Below are 20224 nucleotides of genomic sequence, written 5' to 3' on the forward strand. Positions count from 1 at the left end.
GGTTCCTTAGATGGGATACTCTTTGATGCAGCAGAACCAAATATAATTTTTGTTTTCTTCATGCTTCCTGGAAAACCTTCAGCAACTCCAAAAATCATTATGACATATTAGCACAAAAATGTGACAAAAAATGCAGGTGCTAGCTAGGTGTGGCTTCCACACCTTACCTCCTTTTACCTATGGAGAGAAATTATTAGCATGCAGCAATTTTGAGAAGGAAATCAGAGTAAATTCTTGCCCTTTCAAAAGACATTGCACAGAGAATTTGCCACTGCAGCTCAGCCAGGCCCTGTAAGGTTCAGGTGCTCTGTAGGAATTTCAGTCCTTCTTTGATCCTGAGTGATGAGGATAAGGCAAAGACGACCACATAAATATAGGCTACTTCTCCTTTCTCAAGAACCATGAAATAGAAATACATATTTAATTTATCTGTAAGTAGTTTTTTCCTTGTTATCGAGAAAGGCCCATTGAGATGAAGATATTTAACAAGAATGACTATGGTAATGTTCTTGGTTCAAAAACAAATAGGCAAAACCCACAGGGGAGAAATATTTCCAAATTTTTGAGAGTATTAGAAACACTGCAGAGGAAAAAATAATGAAAATTACTTGAGAGAGCACTGCCAACTACAACATACTTAAATAACAATTGGAGATATCATAGAAAAAAAGTCAATACTCAGAAACATGTAAAATAGAGATGGAAAAGATATATTGAGCCATGTTATGCATCTCCTGCTAGAGTACAATTGTTCAGTGCAGTATATCTTTAGTCTAGTGTAGCCTTAAATTGTTCAAAGCAAATTCCTCTGCTTCCTTTGGGATTGTCTGCCACAGACTTAAGATCTTGCTGTCAAGGGATGTTTCCAGACATTTAACCTAAATTATGCTCATTTTCCAACCACTAGTGCTGAAGTTCCCTCCTTGGTGTTTATAGCTCTCAGAAGGACCTTGCCATCACAGGCTCTTCAACATTGTTTGCCCCTTTTGGAAACAAAAGGGAATTCTCTGGAAACTGATGCAGAATGAGAGGGCAGGAAGGTTGCCTGTACATGCTGGTTGCTCAAACAGCAGTGAGCACACAGCTACACTTGTACCTGTGCCTGTTCCATGGTTTGTACAGCATCTTTCCAATAGGATGAATAATCCTGGAGGGCTGTGTGGGACCACAGTGCTTCCAAAAAAAGTATTAAAGGTGCCTGGCATTGTGGACACTTACCCAAACTGGGATGTGCAGACCAGAGTGTGACAAGGTAAACAAAGGCAGGGCTGCTGCTGTCCAAGTTTTTCAGGATGCTCTGAGAGATGGGTATCTCCAAGAAATCCTGTAACTCTTAATTTTGTGTAAGAATACATCACACATTTTGGTTAACACCTTCTTGTGTGGAGAGTGGGTTTATCGGAAGAAATATATTGCGCTACTCCATCCCTCGCACTGGTACTCTCCAGACATTCTGTGGGCTTTCAAACTAAATGATTTTAAAATTTCATCTGTAATTGCTTTCCAGGACCTGCCCCACTTAGCCATTGTCACACTGTTGCTCCAAAGCAGGCCAGTGTCAATGTTGTGGCGCTTGTTTAATTTCACTCAACAGGGATTTCATTGTATTCAGTTACACAAAGTGTCAAAAGCATCCCAGTGACAGGTAACAGCACACTCACAAAATGTTTCCCTTCCTTTGAAGAGGCCCTTTTTCCCCCTAGATCCTTTCCCTGGCTTTAAATACCTTTAGTTCTATCCCATCACACCAATTTCCTGTGCCTTAGAGTCTTGCTGCCAGATGAGGACGCTGGACAGCGGCATTGGAACCTTCCCCCTGCCTGACTCGGGGAACCGATCGACGGCGAGACACATTTCTAAGCAAGAAATGGGAAATTCCTTGGAAACGGGAATCTTTGCAGCACCTGAGCCAGCTCCTCTTGCAGCTCCTTCAGTAAAAGCCAAAACTCTTGAGAGAGAAGTGCCTTCAGCAGCTAAGAGCCAGGAGCCTGTGGAAAGTGTGATTAGTCACTCAACATCTGATCCGGCCATGACTGCCAAAGGGATACGACCTTTTCAGAGTCGCCTTCCCAAACCAGCTTCCTCAGGTAAAATGTCAATTACACTGAAAATCACATTATTTCTGCCTCAGCCTCTGTTTTGATTAGCAGAAATCCTGTAATAATGGCAATTGATAACAGAAATGTTAAATGTGGAGCAGAAGATATTCTCTTTATGAATGCATAAGGTTAACAAGTTTGTGACCTGAGCTGTATGGAAATTTTGTTATACAAAATGCTTATCTGAGAAAGAAAAATTAGTTTAGTACTTAAAGCCTTTTCTCAAGAAACAGTACTTGAAGAAAAAAAGCCATATGGCCGCCTTGGAAGTTGACATGAAAAAGAATATGGATGTTCAGCAATATTCAGGATCACACTGTACAAAGTACAAAGCACAACCATGTTGTGACATAGAAAAGATAAATTCATAAAGACTTGCTTTTGATACTGGATTTGAACTAAGGATTCATTTGGCCTCAATGCATAAATTCTGTCCCACTGAATATGGCCTTGACCTCAAACAAGGCTCTCATTACTTTGCTACATCATACAAACACATTTCTGTATATGAACATAAAGTACCTGACTCTCACTTATGAGCTATGTGTGTATTTAAGCTGTAAAACAAGAGCTGACAAAGGTATAAAAGGACTGGCAACCCATAAAAGCTCCAGAAAATAACTCTGTATTAGTAAATAGTTCCATTGAAGTCTGTGCATTTTTTATAAACAAACATTGACTATTTATATAAGTTTTTGGAAGGCTCTGGAGTTATTAATATATATTTTAATAGCATTAAAATCATGTAGCATTAACAACAGGGAAATTTTCATAGTCAGCACAACAGATACAGCAGAAAGCACAGTAACAGTGATTAGTTTAATGGAGAAGGGAATTGTTTTATCTTGACCAAATGCAATGTCACTCATTTATTGAGGTTATGGTGATTAGCACTTTGTCAGTCCAGTTGTTGCTCCTGTAGAAGTTGTGAGTATTTAACTTGTATAAATCTGTATCCCTCTATAAGAGAGATTCTGTGTAATTAGCATGTAAGGTTAAATATCAAGTTTGAGCTTAGTTTAAGGCCATCAAATATATGTTCTGCTAATGAGCTGACATATATTGAACCTAGGAGAAAAGAAGCCTCTCTTATATGTCCATAGGATGCATAACAGAAAATTTCTAATTAAACATCTTAGAATTCAGTTGATTTAGCAATATTCCCAGTACAGTATTGTAGTGGCATAATAGGCTGCAAACACACTTTGTATGCTTTATTGCAGACTCCTTTGCTTCTTTCAAATCAAAGCTAAATAAAAGATATTTTAATACTTATTACTTTTAAAATAGATGTACTGTTAATTAATGGTCCAGCTAAGAAGGATTCAGAAGAGAAATCTTAGTTATAGATTACGTGCTGCATGCTTGAATGGCCACATGTGTGACCTCAATTCAGCAGTGTGTTATAGAGTAGAGCCCATGATTAAACACTGTCATTATAACAAATTGAACAGAAACTGCAAGCATTGAATTGCTTCATAAGAAGTCAGTAGCAGTAAGATTGTTCTGATCTTAATGCTAATATTCACTGCACCAACCTTGTAAGGTTTGTATCTTAATTAAATTGTCATGAAGAGGTGTTGCAAAAAAGTAGTATACATCAGATGACGGGGTCAGCTCATTCTTTACCTAGACTATCTTCATTCAATTCTTCTCTCCCTCACTTCCTCATCCAAATTACAATTATCACTTTATTTCATATGCACCATATATCTTCTTTGATGTTTTGATTTTGCATAGTGCAAATATAGCAAACAAAAAAGCTGGCTTTCTGCTAGAAAGGTACTTCCAATTATATGTGTATTAAAAGATTGTTCTCTAAGAACATGAAAAAGCAGCAGAGATCCTACAATGCCTAGAAGTAGTTACTGAATGGTGTTTTGTTGTCGAAAGGGTATATATTTTATACCTAATGAAGGGATTTAAATTCATGGCTTCCTCTTCTCTTTTTAACTGGAAAAGAATTTGGATGAAATTCTGCTACTTTACTTAGAACTATTCCAGTAAGTTAGTAAGTTCTTCCTTTGAGTAGTAAAATATTATTGGACATAATGAAAGTACCACAATTTGCCCCCAGCTTTTACTGAATTATAATTGACACACTATCACAAAGATGCTGATGAGACCTAGAATTTAAATAATGTCTCCCTTAATTCAGGAATAATTAACCTTGCAAAGCAAAGTGAACAAGAAGCAAGTTCTGTGACCTCTGCCTCATTAGACCATACCGAAGAGACTGTAGAAAATACAGAAGTGCTTCCAGAGTGGGCCCCCAAGAAAACTACTAAACCAAAGGTATAAAATGAGTAGTGGCACCTCTTAAATGAGATGGGTACTGTGGCCAGTGTTGAGTATCAGTGTTTTAATATGGTGTGAAGAGTAACTAACAATCTAACAGCTGCATTTACTTCCTTACCCTTCATTCACTCTCTCATTATTTATCAGTAATAATAATAATACAGCACCTAAAGGTTCTCTGTCCTCCTGGTTATAAACATGTTTTAATTAAAATCCTCTCAGGCACTTTTAGAAAAGGAAATTGAGATATTTTACCCCATTCTTCTCTTCTAGAGAGTTGATCTTGTTTGTTGCTTTTCATGAGATTGGGATGTTTTTTTCCCCCCAGGACTAGGTTTCCTTGTCTGTATGTCTGTCTAGTATGAGAGTTTGAGAGGTGCTATGAAGTATTGTGAACAGGAAAATACTCTAGAGTATGTTCCCAACATGTATGTACTCTAACATGTTTCTGTGGGGTTTTGGGACTACAGCTGACTTGCAATCTCTGGGAATGCAGGTATCCTCAGCTCTGCTTCCCTCTCCACAAGTGTGTGACTCCTAACAAAAGAATGTCCTTCTGCTTCAGTTAAAAGCTGCAGCATGGATGGAAAGATGGAGAAATTATTATTATTATTATTATTATTATTATTATTATTATTATTATTATTATTATTATTATTATTATTATTATTATTATTATTATTATTTCTCTCTGAGAAACAGAATCAAAGCTTCACCAGAGCCACAAGAGTAGAGGCAGTAGGTGATATTTGTATGTGCCATCACCCCAACACTATCAGGCCTGGCTTCCCCCTGCCTGGTTTGGAGGGTTTATTGTACTGAGCTGCTGCTCCTGAATGCTTTGAGCCTTCAGGCCTTCCATGATTAGAAGCTGTCCAGAGCTGTCAGTGTTCCTCTTTATTCCCAGAAGAAAATCAATAATACTGCTTCCTGGAAAGAGCTGGCAAAGGAATCACCTGGGAACTAAGGGCTCTCCAGTGCTGTAATATAAATATCAGGATAAGAGATAGGAATTTAGGAAACAATTAGGATTTAGTAGCTTAGAAATCGTCTACTGGCCATCCTCATTGTCTCTAGAATTGCTTGCAGAAACTATTTGTGGTGTGATAATTTTGCATTTTACAACTAGACTGTATTAAACATACTTGAGAACTACTGAAATTGAGCTTGGTGGATAGGTGGATAAAATTACCCAAAAATGTTGATGGAATCAAAAAAAAGTTACATTGGCAGGGGGGGAAAAATAAAGTTAAAATGTGGATTTTTTTCCTGCCAGGCAGACTTTCCCAGTTGAACTACCTGTTTATACTGCATGATAAATATAAAATGTTCTACTCCCAGTATTATCTTCAGTATTATTTTGATATTTTTGCATTTTCTGACTTGCTGCCATGCCGTTCTTTGTGTAGGACTCAGCTCTAAGGGTGTGCACGTACTCAGCGAGCAGCACTGACAGTGAGGCAGAGCCAGAGTACAAAACCAGTTATTTCAGAGCTGCACAGGAGACTCTTGTGGAGCTAACAAAGAGCAACAGACAAGGTAATTGAAAATTGGTACATAAAGATGTATGTCCCTCATCCCCACACTGACTCAGCAGCAGATGGTGTCCTTCATTGAACTTTCTGTCTAGATTTCACTTTCTAACCCCAAATCTTTCTTCTGTCTAATTTTCCGTTAACTTTTTATTACCTTTTTCTTTTTATTATGTGTAAATTCTTTTTCCCCTCTTCCACAGTTTTTGCTAGTGGGGGCTTAACTTGAAGGTTTTATACATAAACCTCTGTGGTGCAAATAAAAATAATTACATTATTACAAAATTGAAAGGTGACTATAAATATAGTTTTCTTTTTTTTTTCTTTTTTTTTTTTGTTATATGGCCAGTTGAAATAATGTAGGCCACAGTTTCCCAACCTCTGTGTCAAGGTGATGTTGGTTATGGTGCCACAGTGAATTCTCTCTCATTTTCCTCTCTGTATATATTGCAGCTTTCAAGTGAGAAAGCTTTTAGTGAGAATTGATGGCAATTCGGAATTTACTGAATTCCAGTAGATAAAAATACATTAAGTGAAGTTCTTGAGATAATAGTTTTCTGTGTGTTTAATAAGCTGGGAAATTGCTGCCTTGCCTCCATCGCCAGCCTGCTGTGCTTCCCGTGCAGATGTGTGCCCTGGGGAGGGGAGGGCAGCTCTGTCCCTGTCCTGGCAGCCCAGGGGTCCCTGCAGATGGGAATTCTGGCCAGGGCCTGGAGCTGATGCCCTGAGCAGCCCCAAGCTGGCCTGGCAGAGATCAGCACCTGCAGCACCCTCACCAGGTGGTGATGATGGCACGGAGAGCAGCACGGGTGGCTGCATGCTGAGCCCTTCAGTGTCTCCAACATTTGGCATTTTCAGAGCTAACCCACTGCCTGAGATTCCATGGGAGAGAGCAGAATAGCAAGCTAGGACCATTTATTTACATTAGTGCTGCAGTTTTGTGGGTATAATCTGTAGAAAATATTGCAAGTCATTTTAGTCAGCCCATAAACACTTATTTTTACAGATTTTGCTTTTTACAAAGCATATTTTAATGCAATGTGGTTTTTTAAAATAAGTAAATAAGCTTTTTTCTTTCCTGCATTCATCACAATTTGCAGAAAAAAAAAACCCTTATTTTATCATGTGTTAGCAGTTGCATTAAATGGCAGCAGATTCATGATATCTAAGCATGAATTGGGGTGACCATCCTACACAGAGATTCATTAATTTTGTGTATATGCCTCCCCTTTAAGACAGTAAGAGAACAAATACATAATGATGATTGAGACAAATAGAAGATTATGACACATTATTGCAAAAGTATTTCTGCTGTGCTCATTCCTCATAGTCAGGGTTTCTGTGCTGTGCTCTCTAAATGCTGTTCTCACACGGAATTAACAACCATACTTTATCCCATTCTGTGTTCAGAGGTCTCAGTGTCTTTATGCACTTTTGATATAACCTCAAAACATCCACATGAAGCTGGGGCAGGGGCTCCAGCAAATCCACAGAGAATATTTTTATATGAATAGATAATTGCATTTATTAGCTAAATCCCCAAACTCACTGGGTGCACAATTATAATGTTGGAATGATTTTCATTTTCCATTTATGAGCAGGGAACAGAAAGACTGAGTGTCCAATGCAAAGGCTATTAAAAGTCAATGATAAGACTTTTGTTGATTTAATGGGCTTAGCATGCGATTCCCAGTGCATTGCCCAATGTTACAGAGAAGGTCAGTAGAGTAACAGGGAATCTGCCAAATATTCCAGACCCTTCTCTTCCAACCATAAAAGCGTTTTGATTTCAATATTATAAATTAGTTCTACCCTGATGTGATTCTGCTAGAGGCATTGGAGACAGACCTTCTCCTAAGGCTGTAGGTTATAAGGCAGAGTTGAAGTTTGTGTAACAAGAATTGTGAGGAAAGAACCTAATTTTCACATAAACATCTGTCTCCTGTGTGCTTTCATGAAGCTGCAGAAAATTCACCTCGTTTTATTTTGTTCTTCTGAATGAGTTTTCAGCCTTGGACTTCGGAAACCAGGGCTTTATTCCTAATGTTGTTGTGCTACAGCAGGCTCTGGAACAAGCACTGCTTTCTTACCTTACTTGTGTATTTTTTATGCTGTTGTATTCATTAACTAAAAATGTAGTGAAAAGGAAAAAATTCCCAAGTACAGCCAAACTGAAAGGTATGCTAAAGGAACTTAGCACATCTGCCATGTAAGTCTATTAAAAGAGAAGAACATAACCTTTCTGCAAATAATTAAGTGAGAAGATCCCCCAAATTAACCACCTTGTCTATAATTTGAAAAGAAAAGAAATTAATTCTGTCTGTCTCATACTATCTCCTCCAGCTCAAACATTAAGTGTGAACAGTCCCCTGTATATACATTGGAGAATTAGAAGGTAGTATTTTTAATGTTTCTATTGCATTGAATTTCAAATACCTTAAAAACCAATTTAAATACTTTTTAAATTTTAAAAATTACATTAAAATCTATGTGGACTGTCATAATGATATTATTTGTCACATCTCTTGCAGCTGTGCAGGAAAAACAAAGTCAAAGAAGGTCGTTTTTGGGGAACCCAATGTCAATTTTGGATTTATACCAACACAGTCTGTATGGCCACTTTGGAGAGGATGGACCTGAACAATTGGCACATTACAGTTTAATTGAGCAGCTGAGTGGAGCTTCCAGTAAAGACAGCAAGACCAAGGAGAGCCCAAGTGTGAGTTACTGTAATTTTTATATTATTTTTCATTTTGCTCATTATTATTTTTACTTCCCTTTTGTTTTATTCCCCAGTGTGTAGATTGATTACTAATACCAGGCAGACTTGGAAAAAAACATGACCTGCAGAAGAGTAAAGATCTGAATATTTTTAGAACAGAATGTTACATTTGAATGCTCACCTGTCACAAAATTAGGCTTACAAAATTGACAAGTAGAGACAGGCTAGAGCTGGTACTCCACCATTAGTGAGGAGTTGAAATTTAAAGCTAGCAAGTAAACACAGGATTTATCTTTTAAGGCTGCGCCTCCACATATAATTAGATAGCTTACATAGAACAACATGGATTAAATTGCTTAAAACTCTGGAGAAGTATTCCTGAAAATTCAGATGAAATTATGCTATGGAAAACATCTATCTCCTGGTTTATTCTGAGATCTTGGTGTCAGATTTGATGGTTTTAAACATTATTTTGGTGAAGACCAGTCCTGATCTGATGAGTTGACCTTAGTGCTAAACAGAAACAAATTTGTTTTCTCCTCTTAGTTCATGTGAATCCACTCCCTTTTCTGTGTCTGTGAGTATTGAACTGACATCACAGAGTCTCAGCAACCCTGAAAAGGAACTTTCCAACCTCTTGTTCTCATGCTTTCTCCTCTCATCATCTCACTCCCTTCCCTCTCTCCTTTCATCTAACAAGCCAATTTCTTTGAAAGTAGAGACGCCCAGTCATGATCCAGTGCAATCATTTTGCTTCCATCTTCAGTCTGTTTCCCCAGCTCTTCTTTTCGGGCACAAGCTCTTTTATTTCTGTGTACAGCACTCAGCCCATTTGGGGAGTGTTACACTATAAACAAAGGTGGTAGCAGAAAATAAGGAATGAGCTGCTGGTTTGAAATTTACTGGTGTAGTGCATAAATGAAAGAGAATTTTTATCTCTTCCCAGACCCCAGTTTTCAGTTTCAGGAAATGACTGTGCCTTGCAACTTCAGAGGTGATTAACCAAAGTTGGAGTCTTAGAGCTTTCAGGAATCTGGGCCAAATATGCAGAAGGAATATGAAGAACAAAATGGCAGTACTCCTATTTATTCCAATTCTTTTGGCATCAAAGTCCCGCTTAACTGAATATTAAATTGACCACAAACTTCAAAAGAAAAATCCTGAAAAGTATGTGCCTCATTTCCCAATCAACCCAATTTCATTAGTACCCAGAATATGATTCCATTTTAATATATGTGGGTCATATTAGAAAGAACAATTTTAAATAATCTGACTTCATAGTTGGGAAGGAAAAAAAAGGAAAAAGGGCAGCAGAAGGGTGTTAAAAAGGATATGTGCAGGGAAATAATTTGAGCATCCACTTAATTCCTCATCTTGAACATCCAGAATTTCAGAGCTTAATTATGTGTAGGAGATGAATTATATATGTGTGCATATATATATATATATGTGTGTGTGTGTGTGTGTGTGTGTGTGTGTGTATATGAAAAAAATAAATAAAAATCAGTTCTGCCTTCTGAAGGCCAAGGTCTTTTGCTATTAACAGAGCAATTAGATTTGGTTCCAGTATAGAAAAGTGACTCAGAGTTGCATCTACTTTTAATTAATTCTTTTCATGCGTTCCTTGTATATGATGTCTCTGCAATGTGCCCAATCAGCCTCAAAACCTAAAGAAAGCCATTGAAGAGGCCTTAGCATCCTGTAAAACTCCATCATTTAACCAAAAGCCATCAGGTGTAGCTTGGCCAGCACCAGCATTTTTCATGCATTATGCTGGGGAGCTCTTGAGTTTACTTTTTAAGGGTCTGAAATAGCTCTCCAAACAGCATTGCCTCTCCCTGAACAGCAGAAGCTCAATAAAGCACTAGAGATTTGCCTATTAGTATTAAACTTTTCAGAATGACAAATGAGAGGAAGTAACCATGAGAAGCAGGTTGCCCTGAACTCCTTGTTTGAAACAGCACAGCAGATTTTTCTGAGCTGCAGTTTGTCCAACAGGAGAAGATCCACAGTCTGTTTAAATCAGAGCTGTGTGATCTGCAACACTACCCACAAAAAAAGGGGGACAGCAGAGACAGAGGCACTTATGGCAAACAAATCTAAAAAAAAATCTAGGTGTATAAATTTTGGGGGGAGAATAATGCAGCTTTCATGCAGAATATTTGGTATTTTGAAACAGGAAATGGTACAGGCTTTGAATTTAATTCCCAAAAGGCAAAAACCAAAGATGTGCATCAAAAATGGGCAAAATGAGTTTACAGTGCTTGTGTGAAGAGCAAGTGTGCTGAGCCAGCCTCTGAGCCCATTAAATGGGGCTGTGCAGCTCCAGGATGGCAGTGGGGCAGGCTGGGGGCTCTAATGAGGCAGGAATCTCTCTTAGCCCAGACTTGGCATTTGATTTGTCTCCTTCCCAACCAGTGCATCCTCCAGCATTGCCTCCAGAGTTTATACACAGCAAGTTTCATCAGCAAAAAAAGCACTGTACAGGAGCTCCAGAAGAGAAACAACTGATGGGCCATTACTGTGATAAAGGGACACTGCAGGGACAGTTTAAGGAATCAAAAAGTGCTTTTAGACATTGAAAGGAAAAATACTTACTGTTACAGTCTGAAATAGAATCCTGGTTAAATTCTCTTGGCATTAGGACCAATTTTACGTTACTTTTATTTTGACCTGAAAAACATATTCTGAAATTATGTCATCCTTTGGCACACTGCAGAATTTTGGATGAGAAAAGCAAATCACAATTTCAAAGAAAAGGAATAAAATGCATTGAATCATCAGCAGAAAACTTTCAATCAATTAACAACCGTGTTGTATTTTCCTCATGCAAGATTTTCCAAACAAGAAACATTCATTTTACATATATCAAATGAATTATTTTTTATTTGAACAGTAGCTTCTCTGGTTTAATACAATAAATGCAGCACCTGATCTGAAGTCCACTGCAGGCAGCCCATGGGAGACACCCTGTCAGTGAAACTTCACTGAGCCCTGCATGGAACAGCTGCTCCTATTCCTTGTACCCTGGGAGTGCCCTGAGCACTTTGCCAACACCATGACCACGTTTATGCAGTGAAAAAATTATTTCACATTTCATCAGTTAATTTACCATTTAGACTTCATAGCTCAAGTGACTTTTTTCTTACAAGAATTCAGAAAACATGATGAATTTCCATTCCCCAGGCCCATTGTTTGTTAACATATTTTATAATCAAACAGGAAACCATTAGGAGAAGTAACTGAGTTGGTCAAAGATTTTATTACTTAATCATCCTTATGGTCCCAAAGAATTATGGAAAATATGTTACTTCTCTGTCCTTAGCCAACCATCACATGCTTTTACTCTGTAATACAGCCCTTCTTGCTCTCTTTGCCCCTATTACTCAATTTATTTCACCATCAAGGCTTGCTTGGGATTTCAAGCATGACTTGAGAACTTTAAAGAAAAGATCCCTTATGGAAGGAATTGGTGGCCATCAGAAGTTTCTAATTCCTCTTGTTTTCCCCCAGTTGTGATGAGATACATAAAAAACAGACATTTCTGGCACAGTTACCTTGTCAATGGCATGGGGACTTGAACTGGGGGACTCATTTAACAAAGGAGTTTTCTCTGTGCACTGTGAGTTATGGCCACATCCACCATGCAGGATTTGGGTGTGTGGAACAGATGATTCATGAATGAAATCAAATCCCTGTGCCTGGAAATTCAAGTAGGCATTAGAGAGAGCTGGCAAATACAGGCCAAGGAAAAATTAGAGATGTTGCTGCTGTTTAGGCTGCACTTACAAATAGGACTGACCTGGCAGCATTCCCAGATAAACTCAAGGATTTTACAGCTGAGTGGGCTGATTGGGAGTTAATGCTGTATGATTGACCTGTTGTGCTCACATCCTCCTATTAGCAGAGAGAATACCCACTAAAGGACTGGAAACAAGAAAATCTGGTAATTGCACAACACTTGCCATCCTCCAGGATCTCCAGGCATTTAAGCTGATAGCAGAGAGGGTGTTCCAGCCTTGCTGAGTTACAGCATCACTTAGAGCAGCCCTGACACCTCTGCAGGCTGCACTAAACAAGAGTGAGGGGGAAATAAAGAAAGGCTTGAGCTGCTTCTCCTTGTGGCTCATCTACAGAGATCAGTAAGACTTGAGCTGGGTATGAGCTGGCAGCACACTGGGTACTGTTCACCTCTTTAGGCAGATCTTGGAGAATGTGCCAGAAAAGTTTGTGTGCCTGATTGGGGTTCTTTGAGACCCTTTCTGAAGGTGCTTTTCTCTCTCTGAAAGAGAGAAGCTCTTTGGCCCTTGAATTAGGACTCTCCATGTTTGAGTATCTGAAGTAATTCTGAGGAGACCATGTGCACTCTGCTTTCACAGAGAATTAATTTTTTTCCCATTATCAGATGTGCTTAGGGAGGGATTCTGCTTATCACATGTGGAAAAGCCTAAGATAATGATTTGGGTCCAATTAGCACTTGGGAAGAGCTCTATCCTAAGACTTTAAACTGGAAAGGAGGTATTGCCCTGGGGAACAGCTTTCTTCCTTTCCCTGACCAGCAGCTGCCTTATCCTGAATATCAGACTTTCAACCCAAAGTTAAAAATATGACCATTGCCCCAAACTTTCCTCTGTGGGAAACTTAATAAAAGTCAGCTATTGTAGTTACCATCTGTATTTGAGAGTGAAACCACATCTCAGGGCACACTCTGGTGAGCACTAAATAACTTCTTTCCTTTTACTTTCATATAACATGAACACCTGCAGCTGGAGCAGCCCTGGGTGATATTTTGCTGGGCCAGCAGGATCTGTTTCGCTGTCTGGAAATTGGTGACAGCAACACCTATGTCATGTTACAGCCAGAAGAAAACAGCAAATGCTCCTGAGGACCTCGGTCTTGGCTTGTTTTGTACAATGTGTGGGCTACTGCAAATATGGAGTTTGAAGCTGCTCTTACAAATTATTATACCAGAAGGTAATGGAAGGTAGAAGAGATCCCTTGTCAGTAAAAGAAATAATCTAATGGGCTGGATCAAATACAGAAATTAGGTGATAGTAGGTTTCTGTGTACTAATTGCATAATTCAGTTTCCATCATATCAAGCACAGAAACCTCACCTCCTCTTTGCTATTTTTCTTGTCAGGCTTAAAAGAGAGAGGAAGATGATGAGGTGGGGAGGAAATCAGCTTTATTTGCTCTCCTAGCCCTGATGAACCTGGGATATTAAGCAAGAAACTTCCACAATCTGTAGATGGGAAAGAGGTCTGCAGTCTCGTTTATCCATCTTTGGTGTTTTAAGATCATTGCTTTTCTTTCAAGTAAGGAATGAATACATCAGATCATTGCATATGTTCAGAGAGGTGATCTAGTAAAGTAAACATTTGGAGGCATTAATACTCAGCACCACCATGTGATCCCTGAGTGTGGCCTCGTGGGGACATTTGAGCTGCACATTTTCCAATTTTGTCAAAATTGCCTCAATAGGATTTTCCTTCTGACAGGCTTAGGGCTGCCAGATTTCCTTTCTGTGTAATCAGAGGGGTTTGATTCTCAGATGAGTGATGCAATACTTGTGCCATCAAAGCAGGGACTGTCTGAGTAATTGCCTGAGTTGATGTAAAACCCATTGTCAGGGGAATTATACAGGAGTATTTGACAACCTAAGTGACAAAAACCACAGGAGCATGGTCTGATAGGAAAGCAGATTTGACCATACCACCCATGGGAATAATGCAGAATTAAACTTATTTTTTCTAAGCTAAAGTCTGATTTGCTCATGTTAAATTAGAAATAGGCTAAGACATCTGCAGACATCAACAAATCACTTGTATCTGCATGTTTTTCCTCTCCACAGGACAAGTTCACATTCTAAGATCTGCTTCCAAGCCTTATATTCCCAATGAGATCTTTATTGTTTCTAATACCTTGCCATCAAAGTTGCCCCCAAAAAATAAAGTGAAGAGACAGCAAAACAAGCAATTTGAAGCCTAGCTAGGCAGTCTTCTGGGACCAAAGCCTCACTTGACACACATCACTTAAGAGAAATGTTGTGTGGTGTGGAAGAACATCCTTGCAGCCAGCCTGAGGAACTGGCTTGGCAACAGTAAAAAGCTGCAGTTATAGGAGACTCATTTCTCTCCCTGTGCCTTCTAGGTGAAACTGCTGAGGTTTCTTATGCTGCTGGGAGCTTTAGTAAAAAATTATGCAATGGAGAGTGGCTCAGCAAGGAGGTTGATAGCATTCTCCATAACTTCCTTAAGTTTTTAAAAGGCTTTGGCAAGAGAAAACATTCGGAATGCAGTGTCCACCGGAGAAAATAACTTTTTTAATGATATGCAAGGGACATTTTTAGGAAAAAGATAACCCTAAAAAAAAACCTGGAAGCTGCTATCTGCTGAAGCAGTTCTGCTTCCAGCGTTAATGGCCTCAGTAGTTTTAGTACTGTGCCACCAAAGCCCATTCTGACTAGCCCTCCAGCTGGTACAAAGGCTATTTTATGTTTGGGTAGTGTATTTATGGGCATGGGTAGGTGGTGACATTTTAACTCAAATATCTTTTAGCACATAGTTTTAAGAGTATTTGGGTATCAGTGAGGGACAGAAAGTCTTTGGCATAGGAGAGCAGGCTGTGTGGCATTTAGAACACATGGTGTGCAAGGCTAGCAGGAGAATGGGTTGGATGTGAGAGAAGATGAGAGAAGATGTGGAGAAGTGGGAACAGGAAATCCAAGGCCTTCAGGCATTGCTGGGCAGGGAGGTGCAGTTCCATAGAGTGTCACCAAGTGCTGAACATCCCCAGTGATCTGTGCCTGTGCACAGATGTCTGTGCTTGTGATTTAAAGCCAAGATGTCCTGTGGCCACAGCTGGAGCCTTGTGCTCACTGAACCCCTTTGGCTCTGTAAGGAGGGGAGAGCTTTGCCCTTTCAGAGTGGAAAAACCTGATCACTGGAGCAGAAACCCCACATCCCACCATCTCAGCAAGTAATTTCAAATTACAGAGGGAAGCTTTTCAGCAATGGGAGCTGCAAAACCACCTTACCCACTGGGCCAGATGTCACAGAAAGCTCTGGAGTTCATTTGCCAGAATCCATGAGTGTTGGCCCAAAGCTGCTCATGTGCAAGTGCCCAGAACAGCACAGAGCAGCAGAGAACAGCACAGAGCAGCAGAGAACAGCACAGAGCAGCTGTGCAGAGCTGTGCATTTCCAGGCAGTGTGCCCTGTCACAGCTCTCATGGCCTGGCCACCCCAGGTCATTTCTCAGCAGGGATGAGTAGCTGCATTATTAGCAGGGTGTGGATAAGACCCTGATACATTCAGCCCCTTCCCACCCCCCTGCCCACTGCAGACACATGCCCTGCACTCATTGGAGTGCCTTTATAGTAGTCCATTTGCCTTTATAACTGGAGATTACATCTGGATTTCATAGGCACAGGGGCTCTTAGGTGGAAAGCAGGAAGATCCTTTAGTCTAATAAGGACCAAAAGTACATACAGAATAAAGGGATAATTTGCTAGTGATTTCCCCGAGTGGAAAATGTTCTGGGCTGTTTTTCAGAGGTTTGACAGATGGAGCTGATGTGATTTGCAGCATGGCCCAAAGTGCACTCGTGTTTCTGCCATTTGTAACCAGGCATTCTTCAGTCTCCCATCTCTGGAAATAAAGCTGCAGGTTTCATTTCTCTCACTGTGGAATAGGAACATTATAATAATACTGTGGGCCAAAATAGAATTCAGGAGACATTAAAAGCAACAAATTATAAATATTAGTAAGCATGTGAGATAGTGTAATTGTTGTAATGATATTAGTAATAAAAGAAAAAGCTGAAAAATAGATTGTATACAATAAACATTGGATTGACTCAATCAAGATGAGAGCAGTAAGGCACAGAGGTGTGTTCAGTGAGCTGTTTGTTTTCTGAAGCTGGAAAATATTTTGACTCCAAGAGGAGAGGACCATGTGATTAGCAGAGTTAAATGACATGAATAAAGGCTGTAATATTTTTGTGGATTGTTTTTCCAGCTGAAGCTTGCCTTGCCCATCTATAACAGTGATGTTTTGCATAAAGCACTCAAACACAATGCAGAGAAGGGTGGGAAATTACTGATATTTTATGTGAGAGTTCTGTACCGAGCAGAGTACATGAGGAATAAGTTACACAGATGATGGTAGCAGGAATTGTGGCAATATACTGAGAATATGTTGTCAAATTATTTCTGTTTTTAAGAGGACGCTTTTTCTTTCCATATGCACATGACAATAATATCCTAATCAATGTGGTATTTTATGTCAAATATTGACAAAAAACATATTGAAATAATTTTTTGGTGTTTAGAATTTGTTCCACTAGCTGGTTTCCCTTCCCCAAAGTGATTTGCCATTTATTGAAATGAGAAGTTATACTAGATTTTGTGCAGTATGACCCATGGACTCTCTATAACCTTAAGAAAAATATTGGTAAATATTTTTTGCAAGTTCAAACTTTCTACTTTATAGCAGGTCCCAAAGTGTAATATTTTGTCTCTTTCTATATTTTATAGAAAGATTTCTCTTTCTATATTTTAGGCCCCAATACATGAGTTGCAGACTTTTGCAGCATTCATATTAATTTAATGAAAAGCAATGTTTGTATTTGATAGGAGAAAAAATCATGGTATTTAGCAGATTTAGTAGCAAAAAGTGACACAGGGAACATTGGGAAATACACAAGATGTGGTTACATAATTCAGATGTGTAATTATCCTTCACAAAGGCTAGGAGTGATACGCGTTTCCATAGCACATGTCAGGGTCCTGGCAGCCTGAGCTGCTCATCAGGGACTGAGACACAACCTGGTGGCTCTGCTCCCATTAGTGCCACCTTCTCTCAATCTCTCCATCCTTCGCCTCCTCATTAATAGAGGGCACTAAAAATTTTACCTACTGTGAAAGACTGTAGCCTGAAGAACTTCTCTTAGCTACTCCAGCGTTAATCTCAGCAAATCAAACCCCAAGTGATTATTATGTAAAAAATTGCCAGTCAAACGCTTTAAAGTGATTTTTCTGGCATCCTATTACATATGCACATATCCTATGGGTTACTGAATGCTCTGTAAAGCAAACTGTAAAACAAGGTCTCAGATGGGTTTGGGAGGATGAAGAGTAAAGCAGAAGTGGGTGGAGAAGAAGAAATTAAATATGAATAGTGTGTGTCGCTGTGGATTATAAAATTAAAATATTAAATATGCAGTAATAGTCTATGATATTTCTTCTAACAAAAAAAAAAAGTTACCAGATTGGGAAACTTGTTGGTAACACATAGAATAAGACAAAAAGCAGATTTGAAATGAAAAAGATTATGCTTGAAACTGAGGAGCAAAAGTAGCAGAGCAGATAGCATGTGCTTGCTGGTTGCTCTTGCAAGAATTATTTTTCTCTGCATAGACTAAGAGGAGACTTTTTTATGTCCTGTAATCAGTAAAAATAAAGGTCAGGGTTTCTTCAAGCTTCTTTTCTTAATGGCTGTGCCTAAATGGATATTTAGACACTTAGCTGCCCAGTTTTGAAAGGTGCTACAAATCTGTAGCTTTTGCTGATGTCTCTGACCAATTTATGTTATTTGGGTCCTGTGAAAATCATGGAGTTTATAGAGGTGCTTGAAAATTGGTTTCGATATTCTCCCTCTAACTGGCAGAATTTTGGTCTGTAACATCCAGCTTCTGTGGGCAATGACATGGAACATCAGCAGACATTTCCCGCAGGTTGAAAGGAAGGCCAAATACTGTGCATTTCTAATCTGGTCCTACTGTGCTCCCATTAAGATCATATCATAATGAATTTCTTCATCTTTCTAAGTCCATTTCTTTATTGCATTTTCCATAACATTAGCGTATGGGCAGCTGGAAAAAGCTAAAACTTGCATTAGTATCATTTTACAGAATATTTTTACTATCACCATTATAGGAACATCATCCTATCTTTTAATGTTTCCTACAACCACTATGGCAAGCCAGGGTACAGAGAGCTCAACATTTCTAATACAGCATTTCTAGAAATAAAATCCATGTACTATGGCGAGCCAGGGTGCAGAGAGCTCAACATTTCTGATACAGCATTTCTACAAATAAAACCCATGGTGAAAACATGGAAACTGTGTTATGACATCATTAGTGGCATGGTGTTGAAAACAGAGGCAGCAGAGCAAGCCAAGGACAGCAGCCACCATTTAGAATCTGTGTGATGTGAGGGCTGGAGCCTTCCTGATTGACTGCTGAAAACTAAATTGTCTTTGCAGCTTCTGTCTGTTTGTGGCAGTTTCATCACTTCTCCTGGTGACACGCGAAGATGAAGTCTCTGGATGGGCAGGGAATTTAGGTATGAGGACATTTATCTTCTTGTCTTGTTCTACAAGGCAAATCCTGCTGGGTTTCTCCTCCCATTCCATGAAGCTGCCTGGCTGCCCAATTAGTGTGCTTGGGAAGAGGAAAGGGGGCTAAGGCTGATGTCACCCACAGGCGTCACACGCTCTGCTTTTAGCTCAGCGCTGTCCTTCTGTTCCTGTGAAAGTGTTGGGGAGCCCACTCTCTCTCCTCCACAGCCAAAAACTTTCATACAAAGCAGGGACTTGGGATTTCAGCTATCTCGTGCCATTCCTGGCACAGACATCTGTGGGAAGCAGAACTTTTGCCTCCATATCCTGTTTCTCTGGTAGGCACAGAGTCCGGATGGCAGAGGATAGAAAACTCCAGATTTATGAATGCAGCATGATGTGGATAATTACCATTCATATTTACTCACGGGGAGAAACCACTCAGAGTCCACAGGCCCCAGGGCACAGAGCATGAAGTGAAAAATCTCCATAGGTTCCACAGGCTCTGGACAGCACAAAACCCTGGAGGCTTACCCAGGGCACTCCAACAGGAGTGAAATCATCCACAACTCCAATTGACAAATCATAGCCTGCCTTGCTATGCAAATTCTAGTTCTGGTGGCACTAGAATTTGCTAACCTGTGCTAAGCCAATTCTGTGAGACAGTTGGGAGTTTAACAAACGTATTTCAAATTGTATTTTGGAGAAATCTCAAGCATGGGGGGAACTGGTCATGTTCTGTTCATTGCAGCAGATGGCATCCCATTTGGTGTTTGTTAGCTTTGTTTGCAGCTCAATATTTTGTTTCTAGGGGAACTCAGTAAGTTAAATAATTTATTTCTCTAATGCATCAAGATTCTGATCCAAACTCTACTAAAGGCAGTGCAAAACATTTGATTAACTACCACGTTCAGTGGATTAAATGCCAGGTTCTGTATGTTGAAGAGTATTTCAGATGCTCCCTAGTGAGAACCTCTGTGAGGCCTCTGCCTTTCCACAGAGAAATTTTTGCCTGCAAATAAAAAAATACTCAAATACATTCAAAAAGCTTAACAGACATGAGTGCAGGACTGTGGAGATAGGGATGATGTTCTGGCTGAATGTCCAAATTGCTAAGCCTCTCTTGCTATTAAATTCCCCATTTTTTAAATAAAGAATATAAATAATACCTTCCAGCTGCATTTGGAATTTAATCTAGTACTGTTAGCAGGCTGCTTTGAGAGCTTTGA

General features: G+C 39.5%; 1 protein-coding gene across 1 annotated transcript in view; it reads left to right on the forward strand.

Annotated features, from left to right (window-relative positions):
- Positions 1-20224, forward strand: part of NCKAP5 (NCK associated protein 5) — a 226366-nt gene that overhangs the window by 193179 nt on the left and 12963 nt on the right. The window contains exons 14-17 of the mRNA XM_064719088.1: positions 1767-2087; positions 4258-4394; positions 5807-5936; positions 8461-8648. Of these exons, the coding sequence (XP_064575158.1) occupies positions 1767-2087; positions 4258-4394; positions 5807-5936; positions 8461-8648 (776 nt within the window). The remainder of the gene's footprint in view (positions 1-1766; positions 2088-4257; positions 4395-5806; positions 5937-8460; positions 8649-20224) is intronic.

The sequence above is a fragment of the Zonotrichia leucophrys genome, chromosome 7 (assembly GCF_028769735.1).
Source record: "Zonotrichia leucophrys gambelii isolate GWCS_2022_RI chromosome 7, RI_Zleu_2.0, whole genome shotgun sequence".
Lineage (NCBI taxonomy): Eukaryota > Metazoa > Chordata > Aves > Passeriformes > Passerellidae > Zonotrichia > Zonotrichia leucophrys.